Source organism: Aulonocara sp. 'chitande type north' Nkhata Bay, linkage group LG19, assembly GCF_057382095.1.
Source record: "Aulonocara sp. 'chitande type north' Nkhata Bay isolate Kocher_YH1m ecotype deep benthic linkage group LG19, A_spYH_male_GT1.1, whole genome shotgun sequence".
In the NCBI taxonomy this organism is placed as follows: domain Eukaryota; kingdom Metazoa; phylum Chordata; class Actinopteri; order Cichliformes; family Cichlidae; genus Aulonocara; species Aulonocara sp. 'chitande type north' Nkhata Bay.
The window spans coordinates 29,369,474-29,392,469 of record NC_141362.1 but is presented as its reverse complement, the minus strand read 5'-3'; the positions used below and the strand labels follow the sequence as shown (position 1 = coordinate 29,392,469).

The window sequence follows — 22,996 nt, the reverse complement described above, 5'->3', positions numbered from 1 at the left end:
TTATGAACGTCAACTCATCAGTAAAGTGGCTTTGGAGAAGTTTTACACCAAGGTACATTTATTTTTCTTATTCTTGTAATTAAATACATACTGTGAGTGCAAATAGTTAAAGAGTCCAGGGTCTAAAGAACTACAGAGTATAGTTGAACATAGTACAAAGTTGGACAGTTATTCAAACAAGCTAAATATCACCAGATACTCCTTGTCTTCATAAGTTGTACAATAGTACCTAAAATATGAGCGTGGGTATTGTTCCTTATGGTTATACAAAAGCAAAAACCCTACAATTACCACATCTAAGACGCATATCGTTAAATTATTTTGTGCTTGGAAACACCAAAAGGAAATCATTTTGGATATTTATATATATTGACATATACTGAGAGAAGCCCCATCTGCTAACTCAGAAACATGAAGCGGTATTCAACATTGGCAGCAGAGCACGTCTGTGGGCGTTTAGCCATTTTGTGCCAAACCGTACAGTTTGTGGTAAGCACTGCAAAGCAAACGATGTAGCGTGACTTTTAAAAACTGCACAAAAGATATCAAATATTATTTACCCAAGGCTCGACTTCATGCACTTCATAATAAGCAACACAAAAAAAGTCAGTTTCTTTTTTTGTCTTCGAGTTGTGTACTTGTCTACCTAGAAACAGGATTATGTGCATACGTGTGACTGTTTGTGTGTGTGTTAGTGATTAGACTGCTATAGACAAGGTGAAGGCTTCTCCAGTGGATGCTTTTAGAGAACACCAAGATGACATAGCACTACGCCCCACAGATGACGACCAGGCTCTTTAACGGTGGGCCTGACTCCGAGCTGGACTGGACTGTCAGCTTCTCGGTGAGACACGTGGGTCTACTCCTCCTTCCTCTTGGCTCCAGGGATCTTTGCCTGGATCCTTGACAGAGAAAACAGGAATTTAATTTTTATGTTAACAGCAAGATGTTTACGCTGGATTTTCTTTTTCTTTTTTTTTAATTTAAGGAGGGCATGACTTTGTGTGTTCTCTTTTTATGGTAGTCAATGGACCCGGCAAGTAGAGTCTGACTAAAATTAGCAACCTGCGTCCAGGAAGTGCATATTTAGGTATGAAAAGCAGTTACAAACCTAAAAACTCCTTGATTTTTGAGGGGTGTTGATGAGTTTATTTAAAGAAACACCCTGGGCATAATGCAAACATCTGTGGCTTTTCATTTCTTCAAAAGTGGCTGGAGAATAGGTAAATTTGCTAAGCAGTTAGAATTAGTATTTTCACATCCCACAGTTTTGATATTTTTATCATTAACAATAGTATCTGATAATTTTAGTTAAATAAAATGTGCAATAGCATCAGCAAACCTATATTTGTTTTTCCTCATTTGCCCATGCCACAGTTTGAGAACCACTGAGTTGCATAAATATATGAAAGATGCCCAGTAGAAGTTCACTTATATACTGGACACTGAGCAACTTTGGAGAAGTCTGACTGTGACCACTGAAAATGGCAGGTACTTCTCCTTCATTTGTTTGCAGTAGACAAACATGAAAGTTGGTAAGTTGTAAACTTTTTCCCCCCCTTTCTTTGGCAAAAAAGTTCCTCAAATAAAATAACTGAATGGCAGCCACTCACTTGCCCACCACAGAGTTGACCTGGGTCCGTATTAGTCCCACGTACTGATCAATTTGTGCCTAAAAACAAAAAAAAAAAGACTTTTTAGAAGTTGAGCAATGTTTTTTCCAAACCTTAGCTGACTTGAGTTGATGTGCATTCCTACCTGATGTTTCTCATAGACCACAGGCAAGGTGAACATGGAGACCACAGCTGCAGAGGCACAGAAAAATAATGGTTAAAGTACTCTGACCTGAAGTGGAAATATGTTAAAAACAGGAAAAAAGTTGTTTCAACAGGAGGCCAAGCACACCCCAACCACTTCCCTTATCTAAGGTAAACTGGAAAAGCAAACACATACATGAAATAGAGCAGTACATGCCTCCAATAAATGCATTTGGTGCTCTCTCATGGTGACTGACATGTCATACTTCTGTTTAGTTCCCAATATATAAGGCTCTGTATTCTGATGATTATTAGGCTTCAGATGGAGTGTGAGTGAGTCAACAGCAGTGCCTGAAAGTCAGGATGACCTCACCTAGGATGAGCAGTGTCAGGCCGTTGAAGAGAGCGCCTACGTAGGTCAGGAGCCACATCAGAACAGCAAACTGAAACAAAGTGTAGTTAAAGTTAGAGCTAGCAGACTTCTCAGCAGGGCTAAAAAGCAAACAGTGATCTTCTTTTAAATGTGATGCAAACCTTCAAAGAGTCAACCAGATCTTGTACAAGGAACAGCCTGCGGAGCTCCTTCATACAGGTGTTGGTGTAGAGCAGGATTTTGTCAGCATATTTACTAATCTGGTCCTGAGACAGAGCGATTTCCATCTCCAGGTAGGCCCTGGTAACATATACGAGAGCAGAAAAAAGTGATACATGTCCACAGCCATCCATTATGTGAATGTCACTGACTGTTTAATGCAAACTGGTCATTTTCTTCAACTGTTTCCACTCACTTGAAAGGATGTCCCTCATCTGTCTTCTGCACAGCCTGCAGTACAGACTTGTAGATCCTGAAGCTGATGGTGGCCGAGAGGGCAGCCAGGGCTAAGTAAGCTCCGACACTGACCACACTGAACTGGGTCAGGGAGAAGAGGAGCAGAAGCACGCTGCTAAACACGGCCCCTGACTGCTTCACATTCCTCCAGTAGAGCAGATCAATCGCTGGGGAGGGAAGGACAGAACAAAGGTAAACTGTGTTAGGATCCATAACCAGCATTCTTTAGGTTCAATTGGTATCCACAGATGTACGTTTCACAAACTGGATTAGACTGCAGCGGTCTACACACCACACATTTGGGTCAAATTACTGGAAGCTGTTCACAACCCAGGGTCCTCAGAGAGCTGTCACGTTATCTTGTTTTAACCCAGCTTCATAACCCAGCTTTTCATTAGGTTAGGCAGAATGAAGGTGTCCCAGTGACGGTGTGCCGGTTAAGTTTCTTTACCTCTATATATAGAGCGACCTTTCCAAAGGTAATAACTGACTCTGTCTAGTTGAACAAGTGCTTCAATCTGTGTTGCGACACTCCAGGCCGGAGGGCTTCATTGTTATACCTGACGTGTGCTTAAAATCAGGAGCATCTGGTTGGGTCTCATACGTATACAAACATACATACCATCGGGCACGTTACACTCCAGATACACCTGCACTGCCTGCTCACAGTGCAGAATTAATGATTGACATATTGATTGACATAATGATTGACATTGAACGCAGCAGCAGAAATAGAAGCACTATCAGCAGTTCACAGATTATGGCTCAATGTGATCTGGTCAGAGCAGCAGCTCTGGATCATGATGAAGGATGACGATGCATCAGGATCTCATTAATGCAGCAAAACATAATGATTCCTGTGAAGCACGCTCCCTCATACAGGAAGAAATATTTTGGATATACACATACCCCCAGGCTGTCATGTGTCTTGCTGCACTGGTTTCCTTCTGTTCTTCTTTGGGTGGTGGGCCCTGTAATTTAAAGCCACTAGCAAAGCAAAGTGATAACTGAGGATTAGCTCAGTGTACCATTACAGCTCCAGCAGCCGACGGGTCCTCCTCTGGCAGTCGGCTGGAAACATGGGCTTGTTTCCATGAGAACTGTCGGCTGCTCCTTTCACCTCTGCTGAACCGGCTGCCCCTCCACTCCAAGCACACCACTACCACTGCGAGCCAGACAGAACCACTATAGTACGGACGCCATTAAATCCTTGATGACATGCAGGGAGAACTGTTTAATGTAAGGTATTGTGCCCACGAAGAACAGAAGATCGCTGCTGGGGTTTCTTGGGTGTCTTCCTCTGTGCTGTCCGCCTGCCTGCCTGCTCGCTCTAATTTTAGCTGTGGAGCTGTGAGCAGCATAGTGATGACGGCCATCTTTACTCTCCACTAAAAGGCATCTGTAGATGCCAAAGAGGGAGGCTAAACCTGGATGTGAAAGAACAACGATTGTCACTGAGTGAGTCTCAGCTCCGTCACACACTGTTCCCACACTGTGAAACAGCATGTCTTGTCTTCTTAGTAACTAAAATACATTACAAAAATGCTCAAGACCTATCCCAAACAACACCACCACTGTGAAATCAAAGACTCATTCATTGTCACAGCAGCTGCACATGGACCACTCCCCATTCGATCCATTGTTGCTGGCACGGCTCTCCATGTGGCTACTGATTTGAACGGAGATGCTCACATTCAATACACACAAAGACACACACACGGGCAGGCACAGGTAGCGCAGACAAATCAACAACAGACATTTCTGCTCGGGTGACAGGTGTTGACAAGGCAACAGCGACTGAGGTCTGTGATGCGCCGCACAGATGGCACGCAGACTGAAAAGCTTTAGCTGCAGCAGAAGCGAGTACTGACCTGCGGCTCCCATGGCTGAACAGGGAAAGAGGCAGTTGCTTTATCCACGGACAAAAGGAGAGCGGTGAAAGGGGAGTCCCCCCCCCTGCACAGGAGGGGAGGGGCTACAGCCACACCAGCAAATCAGCATTCGCCTGAGCAGGAATGGGGGCTGAGGGATGGAGAGGGACGTGTATGGGGTGCGGTTGCCAAAGAACCACATTGCAATCCAGCACACACACACACACACATGCAAACACACACTCGTTCTCTGTTGGAGTGCTTTTATGCTCAGACTTTAAGCGCAGACTAGCTGAGATGAGACAAAGAACGTCAACCAGCCACTAATTTAAAAGTCAGCACATCAGAGTGGAAGAACCAAAAGACTTAAAACTGCACGATTTGACTTACGACAGCTAATAATCTTCCTAGACTGCTCCATTAAAACGCTTTGGTGGCATGGCGCTGCTGAGCACCTGCCTGATGCAGTTACCATAGTTACCATGCTCCATTTTCTCCCCACCGTTCAGTGAGAGATGGAGAGACAGGAAGGGAGGGGAAAGAACGTTCCTTTGGGAACAGAGAGAGATTCATTTTCTCCGAATCTGGGGAGACATCGGCACATAATGTGTCTTTGCACCCGACATATGAACAGCCACTCCCTTTATTGTGGAGCACAAAAGGACAATAGCAGGTTAAATAGAAGGCTTATGGGTGGACAAGGCTGTGTCAGTGTATAATGAAGAGAAGTGAGTGTTTAAAAGGCTTATACATTATAAGTCGACAGTTAACAACCACATCACGAGCAAAATTAGTGTTTGAATTCATATTGATCAAAAGACATTGTGTCTCTTAAGACGCTAAAGCTTCGGCTCCTACACATTTTTTTTTTTTTGAATGGGTGAATGAGAAACTTTAAGTGGTCTGTAGAACCACAAGTGCAGCCCATTCACCAAAAGCCTGTTTAACAGCTTAGTCTGATATTCATATAAAGGAAACCCTTAGGTATGATAGCACGATGTAAATCCCAAGTACAGCGATGACGGGGGGAAGCTGATTGAATGTACACAGGAAGCACAAATGCTGCCTGACAGCCCAGTCTGATGATATAATTATTTGCTCTGATATTGAACACAAACACTGAGCAAAAAAGAAGAAAACAGAAAATGATTAACACCAGTGCCAATAATTTGATTTCCCATCCCCCTTTTTCTGTAGTGGAACTAGTTTAGCCTGACCTCATTAAATCACTGAAGACATCCTGGTGGCCTGAAATGAGCCATCAGCCAGATGGAAAAAAACATGCAACAAGACTTCTGTTGCAACCATCTTTCACAGCCGAGAGTCGGGAAAGATTTGGACCACGGCCACTGTGATTTGGACTTGGGGATGGTACCTCATCATGATCATTATTATTCTCTAATATTGGTTAATATATTAATGCTATATTAACACAGCTCAATGACAACTTAAGACTGTTAAAACTATCTGAAAGCAGACACACCCACACCCATATATGTATATATATATATATATGCACTGTGTTCATATCAAACAAGACCAACATATCAAAGAGTGAGGTTTGAACTAATAGCTCAGACTTCAGATTGCGCTGACTCTCAGTTTTAGATATTTTTTTTCTACTCTTATGATGAGAAAAACAGGGGATGGGATCTTTCTGATGTGGTCATGTCAGAGTCATATCAAACCCCACACATCTGCTGTCCAAACCTTCGAACTGTGAGGGGCATTCAATCACAAGGAAGTTGGCTTGAAAGGTGAGCTAAGGGGCTGCACTGAGGCCCAGTGTAAGATTAAAAAAAGATTATTATAATATTTGAAAAGCTAATACAGTCTTGACAGTTGGTTTTAGAGCTGCCACTAGTGTTCTTAATTTTAAAAACTCTGTGACTTTATAAAGTTAAATTCTCCAGGTGGCAGCAGATAGAAAAGCATCCGCAGTGGAGAGAATATATTTTGGCCAACAGTGTGCATTAGAAAACCCATAAGCTGTTTTGTATACCTGTCATTTTTTATTATTTTGATTACATCATGTATCCATGACTCACCCCTGGACAAGCCTACATCATAGTTTGATCAACCCTGATTAGTTTGGTGGCAGTGAATCAGTATTTTGTATGGCAATGAGAATGACTACACAAAAATGCCTACAGCTTCAAAATGATGATGCACAGGCATTTAAAAGGAGAAGATAAATCAGCTCACTTTCATCCTTTGTTGTGCTGACTGCGGTGACTTAATTTGATGCGATCTTGATGCTGTGTATCGTTCGCATCAGGCTATAATGTTACACAGCCTGGGGTATCGATGTAGATCAAATTAAATGTATAATGACTCAGCACATTAATAACAAATAGGATGTTTTTGTCATCCTGAATCAGATACTGTTATGGTCTCTGCTGTGATACAATAAACAGACCAGTCTGTCATGTTTCTATGGCTTAACTAGACCTAAAAAGACGACAGATAATGAACCACAATCGGCGTGGAGGAAAAGACGCCATTTTCTCTCTCGGCCCCCTCTGTAAGCTCTTCCTTGCTGTTGGCACAGACGGCCGGAGGATGCTCTTCTCCGGCCCAGTCTCTGCAAGGTGCCATGGCGGCCAGAGAGAAAGGGCTGATGTAATGGGACTGGGTGCGCCCTGGTTACCATGGAGACAGTCTGTCAGTGCCATTCGGATGCTGTGACTGCCTCGTTACACAAAACAGAGCATCCGCCATAATAAACCAGCTTCCCTACACAGTCGCAAAGCGGGGAGGGTGATTACAGCAATATGCCTTGGTTCATGACACTAGCATCCATATTACCATGCACCCAAAACAGATGGCTCCCAGCACACTGATGAGGATACAGTTATTTTCCAAAACACCAAGCAGCGTCTCTCACCCCCCTCCCCCTCCCTTTGTTTTCCTTTTTTTTTGTGAGATGCACAGACATGAAACAAGAAACGATCCGTCATAAGGGCGTGTCCGTGAGAAAGGTGGAACAGCAAACGGCACAGTTTGAATCCCGTACGCTTACAGCTAATATGTAACATGCAAACCACACATGCAAGGGTGACACACATGAATGTTTAACCTACATGCAGAAATAACCATGTTACCCCTCCACGGCCACAACGTATGCACAGACAATAAATGAGCAAATCACAGTAAACACGTCAGTACCCTGGCCTTTCCAACTGCTCCAGGAGCATTCCTTCTTGGTCACGTCTGCAGCTCCCTGCATGCTGGTGATCAGTTTCTGTCCCTGTTCTCTCTCTCTCTTGATTTTCTCTTTCTGCTCTCCGTTTTCTTCTTTGCCTAGCTCTTCGGTCGCACCGACTCACTCACTCATCCCAGAAAGGCATGAATAGTCGAAAAAGGATGCAAGAGAGAGGCTGAGACGACAGAGAGGGAGGAAGGGAGGGAGGGAGGAAAGGTTTCCAAGGTGCTGCCGGCGCACGGAGCACAAAGACTGATGCTTGTGGAGCGGTGCTGGCTAGAAACAGAAGGAGAAGGGAAAGTGCGTATGTGCCTGTCTGTGTGGAGGGAATGGAGCGGAGGGGGGTAAATTGTAAACACCACACCACAGTTTCTGCTGCAGCAAATCATCCATGCAATGATTAAGAGCCCGGGGGGTTTGGGGGGTGGTGACAATCGAAGCTTCTTTCCTTTCACAATAAAAGTCCTAACAGAGCATCTAATTTGTAATAGTGGGGGTAAAAGCAACGGAAGGATTAGGTGGATGCAGGGTCACGTGGTGTTTAGAAAGCTGCTTTTGTCGTAGCTCCAGTGTGGCATCATATGTATTTGAATCATTTGCAATATGCGCATTAAATATAGCACATACCACATGCTGTGCAGCCTTAAATAAAGAAGAAAAAAGGGAATTCTATAGTCTGATGTCATGCTGCACACCAGACAGGATGCAATGGAATATTTTATGAGCATTGAAAAATATGGCAACCATCCAGATTCGTTATTCTCTATTTGCACATAACACAATTTATGATTGTAGCCATAGATTAAAATAGCCTTTTCCAATATGACTCACTGGCAAATGAAGAGGCAAAGTGCTTGTTCTTAATAATTCATAACAAGAGACACTGTGCATTTACAGCACAATGCTCCTTGCTTAGTGCCTTCGGGATGTTTGTGTGTTATGGTTTCCTCTCCAGAACACATTTGTAATGCAAATGAAGCTGGAAAATGTGACAGAAAAAAGCAAAGTTGGATGTGTAAAAATGCAACTTAAAGAGCACAGTCATTGTGTGGTGTCAACGTTGAACAGAAAACAATGTGCTAATACCAGTTTTCAATCCCATCAAAGCTGCCAGTCCTGTCCCCTCAGTCCTCCTCCCCTCCACCCGCTGACAGCCACACCTCACACCTTCTGCTTCCTCTACAAGCTTGACGGGCCTTCATGCCAATACCCATGGAGAGGAAATGAAAAAGCTAACCTGGTCCCCCATCGCTGTTGCTATGGCAACTGGTATGGAAGTGCATGGACTGATGCAAACAAAATCTTCTCCCCTTCAACACAGCCTAACATAACAAAGGTGCACTATGCCCTCTAGTGGTGGAGATAAAAAAAGACCTGACCTGCTTTTTACTAGCATTTCCAGAACCTTCTTCTAGCCTCAGTAAACAAAGTAAAACAAATGCATTCAGCTGTTATGAAATGTGTCAGTTTACATTTTAAACATGCAGCTATTCACCTGATTCAACCAGGGTGTCGGTACAACCCATGCTTTCTTAGAGGCCACAGAGGAACCAACGCAGACAAAAAAAAATCTAAATCAGAGGTTATTTTATTTGCTCTACAAACATGGGGGATTCAAGAGGATTCCTTCAAAGCTCTTAAGTAAGAGAGTGCCCCAGTTTTGACATCACAGGATTATGTAAACCCGCTGTTTACACTGACAGCCAGAACAGCCAATAGAAATCAAAATAGCCCTGCTGAGATCAAAAGGTGCAGGCTATCCAGCATTAACTGCTCACTGTGAGTGGCATGTCTGACTTATCTAATCTCAGGGGGCTGAAGGCTGATGTGTGAAGCCAGATGTTGTCAAGATGCTGGAAGCCCTCCACCCCCTCCTGCACATTTGTAATTCTTATCATTTGCATCATTAGAGTCACAGGCCTGAAACTGTAGCTGATTTTCAGTTGCCTTGCATTTTAAAGCACCATATCCTTTCTCTGTTTTTCCTTCTATACACCACCAGGGGGAACCAATTGTGGGGATAGTGCAAGACAAGCCTTCCCACCCACTCCTTGTACAGCGATAAACACTGAGCAGCTATTTCACGGCCTTGTCAACAAATCATTGCCAAAACACGCAGTCCATTAAGTAGCTTCTATGATAAACACCAGCAGATAAATTAGTACTTGTTCCATGAGCTGACAGCTAGTATTTAAGATGGGAGCACAGCAACAAATAAAAGATCACAAATAAGTTATAAGTTTGTGTGTAAACCTAAGAAGATATAACAGCAACAGTTTTAGGACTCACCTTTTTGTTTATCAAAGCCCTCCAGGAAAGTTGATGCAATAGGCTTTCCCAGGTCTTCTTTGCCCTCGCTGGTGATTTTGTGCACGTCTTCCTGGTGGGGCTTTTCTGATCGCACCTCGGGAGGCACGGCCGCAGTTGGGGGCTTTGGTTTGCTAGGGCGATCCTCCTCCTTTTTCACTGGGCTCTTGATCTTTTCTGAAACCAGGGGCTCAACGGGCGCCCCCTCAGTGGTACTGCGGGGAGGGACAGTGGTGGGAACCAGGGGGGAGGGAGGGCTGACTCCCTGTTTGGGGCCACTGAAGCCTTGCTCTCTCTTTGGGCTTTCTTCGGACGCAGACTCAATGAAGAGATCACTGTCAAGCTCTGCCTCCCTCTCTTCCCTCAGTATGCTGTAAGCTGTGGGTGGAGCGTGACTGCCAGCGAGGCCTAAACCACCCTTGGCAACTGGGGGACTGTCAAAGGGGTTGTTAGGCTGGCTGAACATGCCCTTGCTTTTAGGTGGCTGGGCAAATGGGTTGCTACTGGCCTTAGGAGGTTCCTCAGACACCAGCTCAATCTCAGAGTCCCCAGACTCTGCGCTGCTGCCATCATGGTCCCTGCCACTGCCCTTTGTGCCTGGGCTGCTTTTGGAAACTGCATCAGACTTGAATATGTCATGAGAGGGGAAATCTTTTTCTGCTCACAAAAAAATCCAGAGAAAAGAAGGCATTAGTGTCTTCCTTGCAAATCTGGACACACAGTATGTGCATACATGACTTAAAGCTAGATTACATAACTTTTGAAAGAATAAATAAAACTCTTTTCTTTTAGCAAATAAAGTCTGTCTACAAGTGCTAAATGTTAGCATTTTCTCCTATTAATATGGTAATTTGCACACCCCAGCCACAGAGAAAAAACTTAACCTGTAATTCTAATGTGTGTGTGTGTGTGTGTGTATTGATGCTGATATACCAAGCTACAGACTTTTATCCATGTAGTGCACAGGTGAAAGGTGTTTGTGTGTGACTATGTGCTTTGCCTACTTGTTGGTGAAGCACTGGGAGTGGAGGCTGGGCTGTCGTCCTCTGGCTCTGACAGCGTGACAGTGGGGACCCCCTGTATGCCCACACTGAGGACGCTTTCACGTTCAGACGCATTGACTGAGGGGGGGTGTGGCGGCGGCTCTGCCTTAGTAGTTGTTGGCTGGGACTCGGTCAAAGTGATCTTCACCGGGCTGGCCGTCTGTGGCGTGTCGCCTAGGTTTCGGTAGGAACGGTAGTCTCCCAGCTCCTCATCAGATGGCTCCTCAACATAGGGGAAAGAATGCGAGCCCAGTGCCGGACCTAGATTTTCTTCATCCTCATCATCCTCATCTCTTCTGGGATTCTTATCAATGTAGCTGCCCAATAAGTCATGTCCAGCTGAGCCTTTGTCCAGCAGGTTGTGCAGAGCCCCCTGTTGCTGGTCAGGGCGCTCGTCGCCGTGGCTGATGTCCATGTAGTTGTAGGATTCTGTCTTATCTGAGCCCAGCAGAGATTTTGCTGCATCACTAGCTTGGCTGGAAGTCATCTTGGAGCTGAAGCTGTAGGTGTCACTTGAGAAGTGATCCAAGGAAGAAGAACCTGAAGCGTGGCTAGAGGGCTTCAGGTCGTCAGACAGGTAGGAGGCTTCCTGGCCCGTTGTGAAGGTCTGATTGGACAGCAGGGAAGTGTAGACATCACCATCATCATTCATAGGCTTCCTGAACAGGCCAGACATGGGATCATCTACAAAAACAACCAGACAGACAGAAAGCAAGAGCGAGAGAGAGGCATGAAACTTAGGTGACAGATAAGTGTCACACAGAATCAAACCAGCCTGTGCCTGAGCAGTCTGATTAATGAAAACATCCAGTTAAACAAGGCTGCGCTTCAGCTGGATCTGCTACCAAAAAGAGGGGCTGTGAAAGCAGCACAGTCAGACTGGGTGCCTGTCTGTGCAGATCAGGAGGGATGCGGTAACAGAGCGTACTTGTACCCGACGAGGGACAAAGGGGGATTGTTCAGGCTCCCCCAAAAAACACAGTGTCGGAGCCAAAGTCTGTTCTAAATCATGCCAGCAAAGGGTATTCTGTAATCACATTTCTACTCTGTAATCACCAGTTCTCCATCTTCACAAAATAGTGTCATCAAAATGAGCTTATGCACACATGCTAATGATGCAGCACAGGAACGGTGAGGACCAGGCAGGAAAATAACCAGTCTCACATAATGCAAACTGAAGTGGTAAACAGGTGATTGCTGGCAGGTGTGAGGACTACTCCCTGCCGTCTTTCTGGACTGTGCTGTGTGTCCCTTTGTGGACTGGGCTGATTTATCCACTTGTGTGGTAAGCTGAAAGGTTTTCATCAGTTGCTTCTAGTCACTGTAATGTATATTAAGACTGATCCATGAAGATATGGATAAGCAGTAACAATACAGAGGTATGTCCTGACGGGCAACTTCTGCTTATATTAGGATTATTTAATTTAGTATTTTAGCCTCCCATTACAGGAGTGTAGTCCTGTCCTCTATTTCTACTGCTTAAGCAGGTGAGTCAGTTCAAGTCAGACATGAGCTGTAGTTGGAGTTGACTCACTTTATAAATTTGAATGTCCATGCTTCATTAATGCGGTGTTTTAGTTTATATTGTAATGAAGTTTACTTACTGATAGGATACTCCCAGTGCTAAAGCAGTGGCTTGTTGGCTTCCCACAACCATGATGTTTTTCACGTATTTTAATATTCCATAAATGTTTTAAATATTTTTTTAATAATTTAATTTAATATGGTTTTAATAAACACCCATAACAATGACACATAATGTCACATAAAACAGGAAGGAATGTCAGAACATTAAGGATCAGGAGCAAAGGTCAAGTCAAGTATTTCCATTTCCTGACTTTAATTTCAATTCAGTTTTATTTTTATAGCGCCAAATGACAACAGTTGCCTTAAGGTAGGACGAAGACCAACAATCAAATGTCCTACTATTAGCAGCACGTGGTGGCAGTAGGAAGGAAGAAGATCCTTTTTTTCCCCTCCAGCAGAACCAGGCTCAGGGAAGGGCAGGGGACGGGGCAAAACTTTTAATAAATTTGGATCAACTGAAGAATTCATGTCAAGCTTCCCAGTCTAAGTTGACAAAGAGTCCCACTTCATATAAAACTGCAACATTTTTATCTCATCCTCCTGTCACACATATTGAGACAATGTCCGACATTTTTATTGGTTCTACTTTATAAAAGTAAACATGGCTGAAAGAGACACATCTGCAGGTCTATGGGTACATCCCTAACCAAACATGTCTGGATAGTTTGTGTATTTCTTCAGTTTCAGCCTACCCTTTTTTAGTATTGTTCCACTTTGTCCCACACATGCCTACTCTTTGCCCCACATTTAGTTTGTTGGAATCTGTTCACCCTATACCAGTTTTAGTTGTGCAACATGTGTATAAAATGAACATCAGCAATCACAGTAGTCCCACAAAAATACAAACTATATACCATATAATGTTAATATTTGTATTATGCTGTGTACAAATCAGAGTTTATGCTTCCACAAATCCAGCTCCTCCCCCCTGCTCTCCAGCCTTGCTTCTCCCAGGGCAGCGGTGAGGCTATAAATAGGCTGGATCCAGCTGCTGGGCTGGATGAGGGGGTAAGATTTTAAATAGCAGCCTTCGGGTTAGCTCTGGAGGATGCAGACTGACTGACAGAAGACCCAACAGGTCAGGACGTCCCGTCCCTCCCTTTGCTTCCTCTGAAAAGCCCCGCCACCCTTTCCTTCGGCTGTCCTTCCAACTGCTGCTTCCTCAGTCATTAACAATAGATCATACCGCAGTACAGGGACATAAACACTACACACACAAACTGAGATACAGGGGAAAGCGTGATGTGGCACGGAAGGAAAGCAAAGCAGGTCAACACGTTTTTCAATAGGTTGCTGTTGAGCCATATTCAGCTCAGTAACATGAATGCCCTTGATGTACTGCTAAAGTGAAGCAACATGTAATCCTCTTAGTCCACTACTATGGTATAGGTCCCATCAATCGTCCCACAGGCAACAGCATCATAATCTTAACACTCACTGATTCACTGTACAAATGCTGTGCAGTGGGAAGCACTTAAAGCCACTAAAAACTGTGAAGCAAGGTCATCTCCCAAACTGGGAACTGCTCATGCTCCTGTTGATTGTAGGCAACACCCCCACTGCTTCCATCTATATCAAGCATTTTTACATAACAACACAGGAAATACAGTTCAACAGCACGTTCAACAATTAAGAGGCACGATTTCTGTCTTTAACCGCCATGAGAGCAGCTGCTCTGAGCAGCCGCTTGACAAACTTGGTGGAGATTGAGGGCATTTTGAATCTGCTGATCTGATATAGCACCCAGACAATGGGAAAAAAAACCCATAAGGCTGAAACGAATGCCTTACTGCAGTTGGGACAGGATTGGAAAAGACAAGAGAGGAATTCTCAGCTCACACAACATAATCATGTCACTGAAAGGATGGCGCAGTGCTGTGAATGGGCAGTCCCTTTGTTGTCCTCTGTGCAGCCAGTGCAGCTCTGAAACTAATGCAGCCTGACAATCTGTGCTACACCAAGGCATGGGCTCCTAATTATCAGGCAACACACAAATGTGAGCACAGATATCAAAAGGGTTTGGAGTTGCAACATGAATATATTAGCACTGGAAATAAAGGTGCACTGAGCCGCCTATATGGCAGTCATTCAGTGTGCAATAAAAACAAAAAAGCATTAAAAAAGAAACTTTGAAAATGAGGAGATGCAAAAAGAAATGTCGCTTTCCCCCCCCCACAAAGCATGCCTACAGACTCGAGCATCATGGTGCCTCACTCCTTGCAGGCAGCAGTGCAGGAAAGAGTCAAAAGGCATGCTGCTGATTCCATGATCCGTAGAACAAGCTGGACTGACATTCTGGCATAAGTCTGTCTGTCTGCACTGTCCGAGCACACAGAGACCCTCAATAGTCCCAGTCATACAGTTAGTTTCATAAGCCTTTGGATGATGACTTTTTGGGGGGAATTTATGCCTCTGTATGGCCCACAGGATTTGAGAATTAAAAACTAAATCAAGAGGTGATTGGAGATGGGGTTTCACCTGTAATTCAAGTGCTTTAACTAAAGTACTGGATTAACTGCTTAGGAATTACAATTGTCAAATTAAGCAGGAACTTATATTTGGCATCACTGGAACTCTCAATATGAGGTCCAAAGAGATGTGGATGCAAATGAATGCAAATACAAATCGTATACAACAAGATGAAAACTGGTTATACTCAAGAAGAAGGAGGCCAGATTAGAGTTTGCAAGAAAACACCTAAAAGAGAGAATTTGTTTTCAGATGGAACCAAGATTAACTTCTACCTTAATAATGGGAGCAGAATTGTATGGAAAAAACTGAGAGACAGCCCATAATCTGGAGCATACCATCTGTCATGGTGGAGATAATGTTATGGTATGGACATGTATGGCTGCCAGTGTAACCGGGTCACTAATGTTTATTGATGACGTGACTGCTGATAAGAGGCAGTAGGATGAATTATGAAGTGTGTAGGGCTGTGCTCTCTGCTCAAATTCAGCCTAATGCTGCAAAACTGATCTGACAGCTCTTCACAGTTCAGATGGATAAATATCCAAAGCATAGTGCAAAAGCAACCCAGAGTTTCTCAGAGCAGAGAAATGAGATCAGGGCTGAGCGATATGGCCTGAAATCCATATCGCGGTATAATTTGAAGCATGTGCAGTAATGATATATATTGCGATATATTCTTTTCTTCTGTATAATGTATTTTCCACACTATAAGGCACTTAAAAACTTTGGTAAGCAGCACTGCTTGATGGATTGTCAGAGCATTACGGCTGCCGTAGTGAGGAGCTTCGCGGAGTAATCTGGGCTTCAGGTCCCTAAGTCAAACAAACACTGAGAGTTAAAAACGGTCTAAATTCTTTCATCTTTAATAAAATGATCAGCGTTGCTGCTTTACCAGGTGTAACAATTAAGTTTAACATCCAGGCATCGATGAAAACAGAATTTAATACATTCAACGAAGTTACAAGTTAACAGGAAGTTAGCTCGCTAGTTTCCACCTAAACATGACATACCATGTTCTGAGAGATTTTTGAAACTAATTAAAACGTACAGCTCTGCTACAACTTCCAACATAAATGAAGACAGAAAACTAAACAGCAGTGACGTTTGCAGGGTTACTGAAGTTGGACTACCTGGTATATAATGTTGTGCTACGTGATTGCTAGCGACACAGCTATGTTAGCATAACATTAGCACAGTGAAGCTGGAGGATGAACGCCAACTTTTTTTCCCACTCGATAAAAGTTAACGTGAGGGATTCTGGTGGTCAGGCACAAATGCAATCGCATAGCAGGATGCTATACATGGGCCAAACTTCAGTCAGGAGAACAACTGAGATTATTCATCCATAATACGAGGTTAGTTATTAATATACTGCAACAACATGGGAATAGAACAGCTGCGAGAGAATTCAACATTAATGAATCAATGTTACGGAAGTGGAGCGCAGTTTTTGGCTTTCCCCATATTTCAAAAGTGCTTCATCTCTTTGCTATGACTGTCGTGCGGCACAATTTGCCGATGATAATGGTTGTAGCCGCTGCTATGCTTTTGACCAAAACAGGTGCAGCTTGATGACATCATCAACATGCGCTATCGCGGTAGAGCGGTATAGTCAAAATCTCTATCGTTGGCCAAATTTATATAGTTTCTATCGTATATCGTTTATATCGCCCACCCCTAAATGAGATATTCTTCATTGACCAAGTCACCTCATCTCAACCCAACAGAATGTTTTTTAGTTACCGAAGACCAAACTTAAGGCAGAGCGACAAGCTTAACAAGGGAGGAAACACAACATGTGGTGATGTGACACCAGCCAGTCATTTACTGAAAAAGAGTTTTATCCAAGCATAAATAACAATCTTTACAGTTAAAATTTTTAGTTTGTTCCATTCATTTTGAACTTCTAAATATTGGTATCAAACGTCAGTTAAGGCAATACTTTTGAATTATAGCTGACAGTCTACACTTAAAATAATCTTTATTGTTTGAGTTCAAGTGTTGTGGTGTACGGAAGTAAAATCCCAACCCCCCCCCCAAAAGTGCAGTTCTTCAAAAACATATAGTGTATTTGAGCTTCTCCTTTAGGCATCTCTGACTTCACAGCTCTGTTAGGAATCCATTACTCCACCCATGACCCAATGAGCAATGGTGTTACTTTTCAGGTGTTCTCTTTCACCATATGACCTTGTGGAAATGGCTCTATTACAGTGCTCTTCTTTCAACCCATCTGTGCATTTGGGGCTTGAACTTCCTACAAGTTGTCCTTTCTTTACCGGAAAGACAAAAACTGCACAAAAACATGCTAAACATGGACTATATCCAAAGACATGTGCATGTGTCAAAATCACAAAACATTTAAATAAGCCAAAAGTACATGGAAGTGCATATTATTCACTTGTTTTTATTCTTCTGTTTCCCTTTATTGGGTTTTGTAAGTGTGTTAGCAGAGCACAAGTGGTTTACATGCTGGTAAATTTATTTAACTAACTGGTGGTATTTTATGAAGAAAGTTAAGTATTTGCCTTTTGTGACTGATGTGGATGATTGAAATTATAACTCTAGGGTTCACTATGATTTCCTGGTAGCTGGTATAATAATAGATTTCTAAATTGAGTCTTTTGTATATCAGTGTTTAAATGAAGTTAAAGTTGTAATGGTCTCTGGCTCTAAAAGCTCTGGCTATTACATTTAAGTTCATGTACAAGCAGATGAATACCAATCATTGAGTACCACATTTTAATGATGGTAAAGAAAAAGAAAAAAAGGGGAGCACAAAAACAGCCTATACTGAGAGCTGAGGTCGATAGGAGAGCAGCTGGGCAGATGGATTCAAGTGCTCTGCTGCATTGATCCGAAATGACAAGGGCATACAATTACTGTAAGAAATGTTTGGTGAATCCACCACTGTTTAAAAAAAATCACTTAAGGCCACCAGGACAATTTTTATTGTTCCAGCAGCCTCTGTCAAAAATAAATCCATTTAGAGGCAGTTTAAATAAAATCTATCCCCATTTAGAATGTAGCTGTTATACAGTGCTTGTCTTCCAGTGTATTGATTCTATCTTTCCTGCTTGGATGAAGCTTTATGGATGAATAGAGAGAATGTGGGAGGATCCAGACCGAGCGTCTGCACACCGCTCTCATCGGGTCAATTTAGCGTGACTTTTAAACAGCAATTCGCTTTTAAAAGTGTGGATGCAGGTAGGAAGGCAAGCTGACAAAGACTACCATAATTTACACGCCCACACACAAAAAAAAACTAATGGTCAATGCTCGTTGTGAGTGCCTTTGTTGATAGTAATTCTAATCCCGAGAGCACTTTCGCACTATGCCCAGGGATTACTCAGGACTCTCTGCTCAGCGCTAGAGAGCTGGTAAGATCGGATACATGGCATCATGTTTCACATGTTGGCTTTGAATTGCCTTCCGGGTGAACACATGGGATCTAAAATGTTGACTTATTGATATAATGAGCGCACTAATGCTTTTATATGGTCCCTCTTCAAAAGAGCTTCTTGAGTTTGGTCTACCACACCTTTATTTGTCCTTATATGCCTCAGCATTAGGTAACAGGTCCAGGAGACTGTAAATCCAGATTACACATTATTAAAACTAGTGCCAACTCAGAAGGACTGCAACCCAGGTTAATTCTTTAAAGCTACAATTTACAGATGTCTCCTAAACGTGTCACACACAGACAAGCTAAAAATTATGGTTGTGAAAAGAGGACTGGCATAAGGATGCATTAATTGAATATAAACATTGCCGTGGAGAGCGTGGCGATTGTGGATGCCACTCCTACACACAGAATGGAGTAGTCAGCAGTCAATATACAGGAAGCATGGGTAACAGACAGCAACTTGCAGCCAGAATATGGGCAATTATGCACTGAACCTCAGGTTCATCAACGCACTCGCTCGGCTCTTCAGCATTGCATCCACCAAGTTTGACTGAGTTATCAAGATTGCTGAAGAAAAGGTGGACAGATGAACTATTATTAAGATATGTAAGGCTCATGCAACAGCAGAAACACTCACAGCTGACCATAAGATACCAAGTTAAAGTTAACCTTAAAGGAAAGTGTTGTCTATCATATTTTTACTCTTTCCCATCACGCCAGCCTTTTGAAACACCAGCCTTGTCATCACAGCTTCACCTCTCTAACCATTAAGCCCCCTTCTTTCTTATTTTATCTTGCATCTTTATCATCTGCTCTGAAAAGACCTTGTACTGCTTACCCCCTCCCCCCTCCCCTTGGGAACAGCTCTCACGGCTAAAAGCACTGTGCTGGCTTATGCAGTCCACTAAGTGCTTTTTCTATCTCAAAGATATGGAAAAGTCCCAGCCAGACATATGCTGTCTCATCCTTGTCACTGATCTGTGCTAAAAGGAGAAAAACGTGAGTCTAATCCACCCATCAGCCACTGGATTGGAGTAGAAAGTTTCTTATGACCGATATGCTTTTTCAGGTTGTGATAAAATGATGCACCAGGCGGAGTTATGAAAAAGTAAAGGCAGTGTCACTGTTTGTGTATCTTATGTGCTCAGTTTTTTTCTTCACTGGCAGAATTCAGGCCCAAGCTATCAGAAACACCATCTGCTACAGAACAACCAAACCCAACTGTTGTGTTCTCGCAGCACATCAGAGCTGGTCAGAGCTCCTTCCGCTCCTTCCTTTTCTCGTGACTCTTGAAACTTTTATAGGATGGGAAACTTTTAGATCAAAGAGGTTATCCGATCCGAGGATAAGGTTCTGCCCTGTGGTGATTTAATATGGCTGAAATCAGCATTATCGGGGTCTGTGGGTACATCAGAGCTGTGAACATGATTTAGAACAGACATGGATTGATTATCTGCAGAAAGATATGGTTTCCAATCTCATTTTGTTCAAAGCCAAAAAAATTCCAACCTCAAAACTATTTTTTCAGCAACGCAGAGAAGAGAAAAAGAAAAGCATGAGTGGACTTTTAGGAGTGAATGTCTTTGACAAAGATCAGACTGGACGATAACATGACTACATAAGAGTGAAACGTCCTCTCTGCCCTGCTAGATGTGATGAGATCTGCACTGTTCCCACCAAGAACATAACTGACAAAGTGGATTACTTCACTGGTATGGATACGGCTCAATGGGAGTCCGAGGAACAGCACAAAGCTATTCTTTTCCTCTTTTAGGAACCAAAACAAAGTGTGTGTGTGTGTGTGTGTGTTTGTCTGCATGCACCTACCCATGTTTGAGCCTGTCTGGCACAGAATGCCAAAAAGTAGAGCAAGTGCTCTGTTTACGTCTTCTAGAACACGAGGACAAATGCTGACAAGCCAGTTTAAAATGTCACACTGACTTGCTTTAAACGCTTCAGCAGCGTTTCTGTGTGTTTTATGTCAATTTTCCAAGCGGTTTTCCTACTGCACAATTCAGATTTGGATACTGTCATGGACAACTCCGTGCATCAAAGGATTTAAGTCCAATTTAAGCATTCAGCTATGCTGTTGTCCTTAAAGGATTTACCAGTGGCTAGATGTTTTCTTTTCTGTTTTGGAGCAGCTGCTGCAGAAGCAGCAGCAAGTGAAATGTGAAAAACCTGAGCAGCAAGGAAGAAAAACTGGGCAGCTCTTTTTTTTCTTCTTTTTTTTAAAGCACAAGCTCATGAATTTTTCAGTGGATTGGTGAATAAAAGTGCAGGGCTCTAGTTTTGCTCGCCAAGTGAACAGTGAACACTGTTAAGGATTAAAAATAGCAGCTTGAGATGAGCAGTGCTAAGGAGAATGATGACGGATCCAGAACCAAGGTCTGCCTTAATCTTATCACAAAGTCCAGCATCCAGCAATGTGATGACATCACTGACACTATCCACGGAGGTGCACACAAAAACTGGGATGCATCATGTAACCCCTCTCTCGCGCATAAATATAAAAGACAGACAACAACTCCCCTAAAGTTCCCAAAACCTTTCCAAACTCATCTAGTTCGTGAGTTCTTATTATTATTATTATTATTATCATTATATTAGGTTCTTTCATGTTTATTCATCTATGTTATAAACGTGTCCTCTCTGTTACCCATTCTTTTTTGTATTTTTAGTTTTGTTACTGGACTAATGAAATCTTATGCTTAGGGATTAAGCTGTTCTCTTTCTATCCAGACACTGGCTTTGTAAGCTAAGGCCTGTAATTTGTAGCCTCACCTTCTCAACAAGCAAATATTTCTAATATAGATGTAGACCTAGCCCACATGTACGAGATGATACAGTAGTTATGGTAATGAACAGGCCATTCAGAGTTCAACAGGCTATTTGGTATTGCCTTCATCCAAGCAGATTCTTGTCTCCTGAGCGGAAAACCACTCGGTCATGAGCTATATGACGTTTCATAACTATAAAGGGCTGTTGCCGAGTTTAGTTTGGAAATATGTCTGCCATTTTTTCCCCTACGGCATCACTGAAGTTGCTTCCTCTTGGCTTTGTTTTTGTTTTCGAGCTCGGAAGTTTTATCCCGGGCTTACAGACAAGCCGTCTGTCGTAACGCTAATTCTCTGATAAATGCTCTCGCCTGCGTCCCTCACACTGTATTTATTCACACCGTAACATCGTCCTGTTACCTTCTGAAAAAGAAGACACGTAACGTGGCTAGACTGATTATAAACGGTCACATATTTAAGCATTTAAGGGCAATAAGTGCAAGCTTTACCTGTAGATGCAGTTTCCATAGCAACGGGAGGCCTTTTCCCGTCGTCCTGGAAAGGATGAAATTGTTGATCCAGGTCGCCCAACGCGTCGCCGCCTCTCGGCTTCAATTCTTCGCGCAGCTCGCCGAAGCGGCTCTGTGTGTTACCAAACAGGCCGTTCCTCTCATAGTCATCCCCAAACCACTTCCCCTCCGAGCCTAGCTCCTCACCGGGCTGCGCAGACATGCCTTTTTCCTGTCGTCGGACAGATGATATTATACTAGCTACACAAAGCTGCTGCCGCTTCTCTCTCTGCCGTAATCGTTTGCGCTAGGATGTGTGACGGAGAAAACCGCGCAACAACAACAACAACAATAGTGCGGCTCCTGGCTGGCGTCTGTCAGCTGAGACCGGGGTTTGTGGACGCCACAGATGAGGCGGTGCAGTCGGGAGCGAGAGGAGAAGGAGAAGGAGTGAGGTTGATTGTTTTAGTTCACTGCTCCGACGCTGACGTCATAGTGTCCGCGAGCCCTTACGGTTGGCACCACTTTATTTGGGACACAGTCAAAGATCAAAAAGGTGCCTATAAATGAGGTCAGAGGATTCAGTCAAACCAGTGCTTAGCATTGGTTTGTGAAAATAGCGACAGTTAGCTTATTAAAACTGGACACATGGCCTAAAGAGGAGAATAATAAAGATGTTTTTTTAATAATGCGAAAAGAATATGTTTTTAGTTTTTCAAAAGTGGCAAAAATTCCTCATGTATCCCATGGTAATGTTTTAAAAGGAGAAATAGTTGTGTGCATTTTATGGTTTGATGTTTAAAAAAATGTCCCTTGCCATATGGCGCCCTCATGCGGCCGCTTTTAATATGAGCAGGACCTCAAAAAGTTGCAGTCTGTCTTAGCAACCAGACGCTCTTGCCTGGATACAGACTGATGGCTAACACTGGCTAAAGCAACCAGCGAGGTTTGCTGCTGTTCAGTTCTCCATGGAAAATAATTTTGATTTAGATGTACACTAAATTTAGCCGATTGATATTTAAACGGTCTCCTGTCGTACTTACTATTTACAAGCACAACGTTAGAAGCTAGCACAGCTAGCGCTGATGTGTGGTGACTTCGTACTCTTACTTGCTGACCTCAGTTATTACAGGTAGGTTTACCTGTACTAACTCTCTACTTTAACTTGTCCATTCGTTTTCTCTCAGTAAAAATAAGGCAGGATATTTTCAGCAACATATTTTTAATTAATTGCAG

At 43.1% G+C, this 22,996-nt stretch overlaps 2 protein-coding genes across 6 annotated transcripts in view; one reads left to right on the top strand and one right to left on the bottom strand.

Moving 5' to 3' along the window:
* Nucleotides 1-40: 40 nt before the first annotated feature.
* rtn1a (reticulon 1a) lies at nucleotides 41-22,244 on the bottom strand. Its single transcript, XM_086274586.1, has 9 exons — nucleotides 21,761-22,244; nucleotides 10,974-11,696; nucleotides 9,952-10,626; nucleotides 2,546-2,753; nucleotides 2,292-2,430; nucleotides 2,131-2,200; nucleotides 1,759-1,805; nucleotides 1,614-1,672; nucleotides 41-902 (listed from the first exon to the last, which is right to left on the bottom strand). The coding sequence occupies exons 1-9, from the start codon at nucleotides 21,981-21,983 to the stop codon at nucleotides 860-862; spliced, it is 2,187 nt and encodes a 728-aa protein (XP_086130712.1). The 5' UTR covers nucleotides 21,984-22,244; the 3' UTR covers nucleotides 41-859.
* Nucleotides 17,146-22,996, top strand: part of lrrc9 (leucine rich repeat containing 9) — a 31,799-nt gene continuing 25,948 nt past the window's right edge. For 2 of the 5 annotated variants that reach the window (XM_086274582.1, XM_086274579.1), the window contains exon 1: nucleotides 17,146-22,892. In XM_086274582.1, coding sequence (XP_086130708.1) covers nucleotides 22,846-22,892 — 47 coding nt within the window. In that variant the 5' untranslated portion in view covers nucleotides 17,146-22,845. The remainder of the gene's footprint in view (nucleotides 22,893-22,996) is intronic. The other 3 variants (XM_086274580.1, XM_086274581.1, XM_086274584.1) reach the window with 2 other exon arrangements.

What these genes read in the sequence shown, in the direction of transcription:
- rtn1a (XM_086274586.1), bottom strand. Translation starts at nt 21,983, where the DNA reads ATGTCTGCGCAGCCCGGTGAGGAGCTAGGCTCGGAGGGGAAGTGGTTT. An exon ending in TATGGAAACTGCATCTACAG is followed by an intron (nt 11,697 to 21,760) that starts GTAAAGCTTGCA and finishes TTGTTTTTGTAG; the next exon opens with ATGATCCCATGTCTGGCCTG. An exon ending in GTCAACTCTGTGGTGGGCAA is followed by an intron (nt 903 to 1,613) that starts GTGAGTGGCTGC and finishes TTCTCTGTCAAG; the next exon opens with GATCCAGGCAAAGATCCCTG.